At 40.9% G+C, this 9077-nt stretch overlaps 1 protein-coding gene across 1 annotated transcript; it reads left to right on the top strand.

The window, feature by feature from the left end:
• Positions 1-7194: 7194 nt before the first annotated feature.
• On the top strand, positions 7195-8133 carry LOC112117365 (olfactory receptor 1009-like). The gene has a single exon (XM_024215320.2). The coding sequence runs from the start codon at positions 7195-7197 to the stop codon at positions 8131-8133; it is 939 nt and encodes a 312-aa protein (XP_024071088.1).
• Positions 8134-9077: the final 944 nt, after the last annotated feature.

Raw genomic sequence — 9077 nt, 5'->3', positions numbered from 1 at the left:
TCCTTTCACCAACTCCTGGTGAATACAGATCCAAACCCCCTTGGATCTTAAAACAAGGAGAAATCAATCTGGTTCTTAAAAAGAAGGCTTTTAATTAAAGAAAAAGGTAAAAATCATCTCTGTAGAATCAGTATGGAAAATAACTTTACAGGGTAATCAAACTTAAAGAGCTCAGAGGACCCCCCCCTGTCTTAGGTTCAAAGTACAGCAAACAAAGATAAACACTCTGGTAAAAGGTACATTTACAAGTTGAGAAAACAAAGTAAATCTAAGACGCCTTGCCTGGCTTTTACTTACAATTTTGAAATAAGAGAGACTTGTTTAGAAAGATGGGGAGAACCTGGATTGATGTCTGGTCCCTCTCAGTCCCAAGAGCGAACAACCCCTTAAACAAAGGGCACAAAACAAAAGCCTTTCCCCCCCCCCCAAGATTTGAAAGTATCTTGTCCCCTTATTGGTCCTTAGGGTCAGGTGTCAGCCAGGTTACCCGAGCTTCTTAACCCTTTACAGGTAAAAGGATTTGGAGTCTCTGTACACAGGAGAGCTGTTACCCTTCCCTTTATAGTTATGACAGGAGGTTGTGAAGGCTAGGACTATAACAGCATTTAAAAGAGAACTGGATAAATTCATGGTGGTTAAGTCCATTAATGGCTATTAGCCAGGATAGGTAAGGAATGGTGTCCCTAGCCTCTGTTTGTCAGAGGATGGAAATGGATGACAGGAGAGAGATCACTTGATCATTGCCTGTTAGGTTCACTCCCTCTGGGGCACCTGGCATTGGCCACTGTCGATAGACAGGATACTGGGCTAGATGGACCTTTGGTCTGACCTGGTACGGCCGTTCTTATGTTCTTATGTAAGTGATTTGCTATTTGGGTGTCTAGATCCTTAGGCTGTTCTGGAGCCTAAATTCACACCTTTTGTATTGACAGTTGCTGAGATTGGATACCTAAACCCTGTGATAATCCAAGCCCCATTGCTGTCATTCTTATGCACTACAGAGCATTGCTTAAGGACTGACCCAGCCCAGTGTTACTGGGAGCATGTTACAGAGAGTGAACTTCAGGGATCTTGTCCCAGGGGGAGCAAAACAGCATTTAAACAGTTCTCAAGAAATCAGCTTTTAGTCCATGGAGTCAGATGAGGAAAGGCTCTTTGCTCCACTTCCACAGATAACCCTACACAGTTTGAGGGGTTTCACTGCTCCAGGGAAAGTGCGCAAAAGTCACATCCGTAGACACGTTGGATGTCCTGAGATGCTGCATTACAGACGTAGATAGACAAACTAGATAGCCAAATCCATACATTGGTAGGTAATCTAAGAAAACAGAAAGAGAAAATCATAGGTCGGAATGTTCTCACCACATGTATGATCCATGTTTAAAAGGCAGGTGAGTTGATTCATATTTTTATTCCTTTCTAATCTTTTTATTCTTTCAATTTCAAAGGACCAGAATCTGCCCCACTTATATAGCGGTTGGTCTCTCTGCAGTGTCCCATTGACTTCTGCCTGGATGCAGCAGTCTGCTCTTGCAGAGTCAGTTACAGCACAAGGGCCATGGCTGGCAACCCAGCTACTCTCCCTCTCGCCCAGGACAGCACTGAAACAAATTAGATCAGTTGGTGTGTGTTAGCAGTAATTTCTATTTGTGGGGTGTGTGTGTGTTAGAGGGTTGCAAGATTAGGGGTAGGGCATTCTCTGCAGAAAGCACTTAGCTTTGGAATTCACTTTGCACAGAATCTGCCTGCGTTGACATTCACGTTCTAGTGCAAGATCTCATGGCTGGGGCCTTTGTCTGATGAGCTGATAATGGGGAAAAGATTTAGTTTATCTGTGGGGTCAGTCAGGATTAAGCATAGATTTGACATTGGACAGAACATTGGCTTCATTCCCATGTCCATTTAAAATCAATGTCAAAGTAGCCAGTCGCTTCCAAGAGGGCAGGAAAGAGACTCTTATGTATGAGCAGCCTGATCTTCAAACTTGCAGGTCCTGTTGCATCAGATTTTAAAAGGAACTTAAGTGATTTACATATAAAACTCCCATCAACTCCCATCAGCATGCCTAGAGTGTGTTTTCTGGGCACATTCCTTTATTATGATTATTATTAATGTCCTTCAGTATTATATAAGGTGTATTTTTAAAAAAGAAATAGCTTTCACAACATACAAAATCTTTAAGTTTAAAAAGGAGAAAGCTGCTGACTAAAATGTATCCCTGTGAATCACCATTAAATCCTGGTTGAAGGGACTCTGTAGGTTTGGGTAGTCAGGAGGTTTGTTAAACCCTTTGTAGAATTCCTGGCTTTTAGGTGTTCCAATTCACTCATTCGCCTTTGAATTTCCTTCACATTCTCACAGTGCCTAAGAGCGCTGTTTGCTGGAAGTCACTGACCATGATGTGTCTTGCAGTCCAAACATGTCCATACCCCTGCTTGTCCATAATCTTGTCCATAATCTTAGGGATCCCTCCAGGTGCTCAAATAACTGCTGGGGTTGTCTTTGTTCCAGTTTTCCATAACTGCTCCCCCTCGAATCAGAGTTCTTCAGACTTCTGCATCTTCTCTCTGTGTTTCTTTTTTATGTTTTTGTCTGCAGGCATGGCAACATCAATTAACACAGGCTTGTTTTGTCATCTTCTTTTCTACAACTTTGTCTGGCCTGTTTGACTGCACCATTCGGTCTGTGACGATGGTACTATACTACTGGCATCATGGACATATCAATGGCTGAGATCAAATTCTTAGACTTGAGTTTTGTTCTTAAAGTAATTTGTATACATCTGTAATATTCTTTCCTCAATTTTTCTTTCAATTTCTTATGTTGCAGCTGTGACAGTTCCCTGATTCAAAGATATTTGTAGAAGTCATGCTGAGATATCATGGAAAGTTCCTTCATTAACTTGTATGCCATCAGATTGTACCAGTCGGGCCATCTTTACAGATGCTGACACACAGTTAGCCAAGCCAACCAGTAGCTTTATATCTTTACCAAACTGTTCCACACATATCTCTGTAGCTCCTTCTTCTGACTACTTATGGATTTTCAGATTGCCCATGTCTAACAAATTATTAATTAATTGTTGCTCTTTGCTGATGTGATAACCACAATTTATCTCAACAAGCATCCATGTCAGCAGCAGCATGGCTACCACAAACAGCACTGGTGCTAAGGAATCGCCTTGAAATATTTCTTTTAATTTGGACCTCATCAATAAGAGTCCCTTCCTGATAGAGTCAAGTGCTCCAGTTAAACATAGATTGCTGCAGAAAGGAATTGATCTTTGGATGAAACTTGGACATTCACATTGTCTCAATGGTCCATTATAGTGAGATGTTCTTCTATACTTTCTGGTAGTCAAGCCACACAATTTCTATTTTTTTCTTTCTTTCTTTCTATCTTTGATGAGCCTGTTTAGTCTCGGGTGGTTGTTTATCACTTTCATGTTTAGCGTGCTGTATTTTTGCTCAAGAGGCAGCATTCCATTGTGAGCTCACACTGTCCAGATCTTCTTTGCCAGATTCATTGATAGAAATGTCCATATAGTTGGTCAATATGTGGTCAGGCTATAATTCATACGATCACTTCAGCCTTCTTTTTTTTTTTTCCTATATGAGAAGAGTTGCCACTGTCACCCTCTATCTTGGAAATCCATCCTTCAAATGTTTATTAAGTTGTTCAGGTAAACAATTATTCAGTGTTGTAATGAATTTCAGCTACAATCTATGCATCCCATCTGATCTGGTGTTTTCCAATTTTTTATTCCTTTCAGTACCTCATAAATTTCTTTCTTTGATCTTTCTGTGTATTTGTCTTTGGTGTGGTTTTCTACATTTTACTCTGGCATTTTAATCCCATCCACTGTCTGATTATGTTGTACTTCCTCAGATTAAAAGAATAGGAGTACTTGTGGCATCCACTAACAAATAAGCGAAAGCTTATGCTACAATAAATTTGTTAGTCTCTAAGATGCCATAAGTACTCCTATTCTTTTTGTGGATACAGACTAACAAGGCTACTACTCTGAAACCTGTCATTCCTCAGACTAGATTTCCTTCCAGTAGCACTGAAACTCTTCCACGTCATTTATTGGCTCTATTTTTTTCCTATTCTGCTTTTAATTCTCAATCAGATCAAAGAATCTCCTAATGTCTCAGGTCAAGTGACTGTTCTTCTCATACTGATAACTTGGTGGGAAATCTTTCAAGTCCATGACACTGAGTGAACAGCTTCCGTTTACATTGTTCCTCTACAATTTTCACATCCCTTTCATTCAGCAGATATTTCATCTCCAAGGCCATTTGCTGCTATTTCTCTTCAAATGTTTTTTTCTCATATTCATCTAGTGGGCTGGTATCTCTAAGTAAAACCTTATTTGTTTCCATGGAGGTTGTTGAATATAGATTGTTTTTCAATGGTTTGCATCTTCAGATGGCTTGATGTTAAACTGATGAGCTGCTACTGTTACTGTAGTATAAATTATCTAATTCAGATGGTTAATACTTGTTGGTTTTACCCGACAATTTCCATAAGCACTTCATTAAGTGCTCTCTTTATATCATCCAGTCTTTGCTGGTCTACAAATTTCATACTTGGTAGTGCTGGTCAGTGCTCAATGTCTCTTACACTCTGAATGACCTCCATCAACAAATAATTCATATTTCCTGTACTTTCTTTAGATGGTGTTTCATTCACATTTGTTCTTGTTTTTTCTTTTCTTTTGTGGTTTCTGTTTGTCCTATTGTGATGCAATCCCCGCGGGGAGCAGCCTGGGACTGTGGGACCACTGTGCCTCCTTAACTCCCTCCAGATTGGGATGTCTCTCACAATGCCTTGCTAGTGACTAGCAGCAATCCCCTCCAGGTGCTGTGATCACTCAGCACAAGAGCATGTGGAGCCCCATACACCCAGCTAGATTGCATGAATGCTCCCAGAGCCACTCATGAATCATACAAAGAAAGGCACCAGAGCCAAATCCCCTCATCTACCAGCACTGTACCTCAGAAATATACCGTTTTGCACCGCTCAAGACTAGCAATGCAGATTTATTAATTGGTTCACCACTTCATCAATGGAAAGTGGACATACACCGGCCTTTGTCAAACCTGAGCAGATTTGCAACACACTTCATTCAAACTCACTGGCAAAGATAAACAGTAAAATAAATGTATTGACTATAAAGGTAGAGTTTAATTGATAGGCAAAGTTAGTTCAGAGTTAGTTACCAAAAGAAATAAAATATAAGCACGCAGTCTAAACTCTCAACCCTATTAGACTGGGCAGCAACTAGATTAAGCAGTTTTTCTCACCCTGCTGGATATTGTAGTCCTTTATATAAAGATTTGTCTCTTAAATCTGGGCCAGTCTCCTCTGTTGAAGTCTTCAGTCTTCTTCTCAGTGTCTTTGTTGCTTGCAACATAGGTGGGGGCAGGACAAAAGGACCAGTATGTGCCCACTCTGTCTGTTTTATACCCTCAGTCCGTGTGCTTGGAAAACACAAGTCCAGGCATGTCTGGGGGCATTGCTGAGTCTCCAGGCAAGGTTGAGCAATTGCCCTGGTGTGGCCTCATGCAGGTGAGTCATTACAACGTAGCTCCCTGGACAATGGTTGATGATGGGTTGATTGATACTCCACCCGTGTGTTGGCTACTTTCCTTGCTGTTGCCTCTGGGGAGCTAATGTCTGGCTGATTCCTCAATTTACAGCATATTTTAGTGACCACCATACAACACAATTCTCATAACTTCATATGCATTAATGATATACGTATATGTATAGAGAAATGACTTTCAGCAGATCATAACTTTTCCCCTGATACCTTACAAGGCATGCTTTGTATGTAAGCTCACAATTATATGAAAATGAGGAATATGGGGGTTACAGGATGCTCCCCCATGGTATAGAATGTCACACCTATATCACTTCTTTTATCAAAATGTTTGAATGTGGTTCAATATGATTAATCTCCCTTTTCAGGCTTTCAATCTCCAGTTGCATAAATAGTCCTTGTTGCAATTAAGATCTGAGTTGTCCAGTGAGTCTATGATTGGTTGTTTCTTTCTATGTGTTGTTGTTTTTCTTCTTTGAGTCTTGGAGCATTCACTTCCTCCAGCGCTTCTCTTCCAGTTTTGCTAAAATACAATCTTAGATCATTTCTTGTTTTGCCCAGTGAGTCTTTTTCACTCTTTTGTTGAAAATTATCTCTGCTTTTCTTGGATTGTTTGGTCAGTTGCATGATATTAGCCTGGAGGTACTTGCCTCCAAACAACACAGTTTGCCAGTGTGGGAGCCCGTCATACAGCTATGCTCTTCTGACACCCTCTTTATGGCATTCGTAATATTTATCAATTTGTCTGTATTCTCTATACTTAGTTGGGTTGTCAGCCTATACCATGCTGGGTCACAAACCAGTAATTCTAGGCTGGGGAAATTGTTGTTTGTATTAATGATTAATTGTTAATTTATTATTATTATTATTAATTTAAATCCCAGATATTTTGATATGGATGAATCCACTAAAATACTAAATATTCTTCACAAATTACCACATGTAAAAGAGAAAGAGGTACTACTTATAGAATTGGCCAGATCCCCAGTGGGTGTGAATCAGCCATAGTTCCATTAGAATAAAGAGGCCAGATCCCCAGCTGGAAGGGAAACAACTGTATCTCTATATGTTAGTGGGACAGATTAAAACATTATTAGGCCAGAGAGAAACAGCAAGAGAGTGGATGACTTTATAGCCTGGTGGTTGGGTACCTCACACCAGATGCACTGTCCAGTCCCCTTTCTCCAATGCCTCTTTAGTTATTGAACCACAGTGGAACAGAGTCAACAGGAGAGACTAAGCAAGGCCTGCATCAAACTATCCCATAATCCCATCTGGGTGGGGATTTTGTGAATAATCGTGGGGCCAGATTCTGGGATTTAGGTACTTAAAGTGGCAGTTAGGGGCCTAAATCATTGTCTGTATCTGGCCCATTTTGTCACCGTAAAACATACAAAATCCAAACAGCTTATTGCTATCTCTTTCTATAAATTTTGTCTATTTAAAAATAAAATTACAGGCTAGAATACAGTTCTCTTTTAATTCATACTTCTGAACAGATGGTCTCCACAATCCATTTCAATTCACGTTTAGGATACGGGCTAATTTCATTTTCTTGTCTTACAGGTCACATTTTTCCTGAATAAATGTCAATGGAAAATAAAACCAGAGTGACTGAATTTATTCTCCTGGGACTTTCCAGTGACCCACAGATGCAGATTTTCCTCTTCCTGGTGTTTTTAGTGATTTATCTAATCACTCTGGTTGGGAACATACTGATCATGGTGGTGATAAGAGCTGATTCTCACCTTCACACCCCCATGTACTTCTTCCTCTTCCATTTATCCTTTACTGATACCTGCTATTCCTCAGTCACAGTACCTAAAATGCTGATGAACTTCCTAGCAGAGCACAAAACTATTTCTGTCAGTGGTTGCATTGCCCAGATGTTCTTCATCCTCTTCACAGCTGGTGCTGAAGTTTTCATTCTCTCAGTCATGGCATATGACCGCTACGCTGCCATCTGTGACCCATTGCATTATGTGAAGAAAATGAACAAAGGGATTTGTTTTCAGCTGGTGAGTGGTGCATGGACAATAGGCTTCTTTCATGCCCTACTTAACACAGTCTTCTCATTCAATTTGTATTTTTGTGGACCCAATCAAATCAGCCATTTCAGCTGTGAGCTCCCTCGTTTATTAAAATTGTCCTGCAGTGAAACCCTCACCAATCAAGTGGTGCTTCTCACTTCTATTGTGATATTTGGATCAAGCTCCTTCCTCCTCACCCTGATCTCCTACATTCACATCATCTCCACCATCATGAGGATACGCTCTGTGGAGGGTAGGCGTAAAGTCTTCTCCACCTGCAGCTCTCACCTTATTGTGGTTGGTTTATGGTATCTGACAGGTTTTTTCCAGTACACAAAACCCAGTTCAATTTCTTCTGGGGCTCTGGATGAAATGTTCTCTGTCCAGTACACCATCTTGACCCCCATGTTAAACCCCATCATCTACAGCCTGAAAAACAAGGATGTGAAAAGGGCACTGGCGAAAATGTTGGGGAAATTGAACTTTCTCAAGTAGTGTTGATGATTTTATTTTTATTTATTTTTAAGTCAGAGAGCACAGAATTAAGGATAACTTGTGTTTGAGACATTCTCAGCTCAGGTAACTGAGCGACATGATGGGACAAAAACCTCAGCTGGGCTAAAATGGTGTGGCTCCTTGGAAGCCAGCAGGCCAGGCCCTTAATTGTACAAGAGTCACTAGAGCCTGGGGGACTGGAGCCTGGGTCACCTGCACTCGGGTTGAGTGCTCAGACCACCAAGATGTGGAGTCATTCACACATGTTGCTCTTTCATCTCTCTGCATCTTTCTTTAATGTGGCTCACTGACTTCAGGGGAGCTATGGCCAATTTATACCTGCCAGGCATCTAGTCAATTCTATAAAAAGAATCTCTTCCTCTATTAATTTCTGTTCTCTTTGTTTTTGGCCTAATTTGTAGAAAACCTTATTTAATATCTGTAGTATCTTATTGGATTCTACCCTATTAAAATCTCAGGGTTTTTTTTCAATAATAATCCATGAAGTCAATGGGTTTACTCCCCAGGTAGTGATATATACTCAAAGGGACTGAGACTTGCACAAGAGAATATGAGAGAGACCCAGATTAGGATATCCCATATGCCAGTGGGTTAGGGCACCCAACTGGGTGGAGAAAGATCCCTGTTTAAATCCTTTCTCCTTGTCAGGCACTTGAAGTGGGGCCCTCCCACATCCCAGGTGACTACCCTAATCACTGGGATAAAAGTTATTTGCTGTCTCCTCCTTTAAATTTGTTGTTCTTCCTCTTCCCACCCTGCACCCCATCTTCTTGTAACAAAAAAAGTAGGTGGGGTTAGTGGGTTCCCAGCTGAGAATCACAAGCGGAAGGAGGTGTGTCACTCCTGGGAATATGGGGAGTGAATTCTTTGACACCTGCGGGGTTAAGAACACACCCCACTCCTCTGTATATAGTTTCCTAGCC

The sequence above is a fragment of the Terrapene carolina genome, unplaced genomic scaffold (assembly GCF_002925995.2).
Source record: "Terrapene carolina triunguis isolate 2854851 unplaced genomic scaffold, T_m_triunguis-2.0 Scaffold233, whole genome shotgun sequence".
In the NCBI taxonomy this organism is placed as follows: domain Eukaryota; kingdom Metazoa; phylum Chordata; order Testudines; family Emydidae; genus Terrapene; species Terrapene triunguis.
This window is presented reverse-complemented; position numbering and strand designations above follow the sequence as displayed.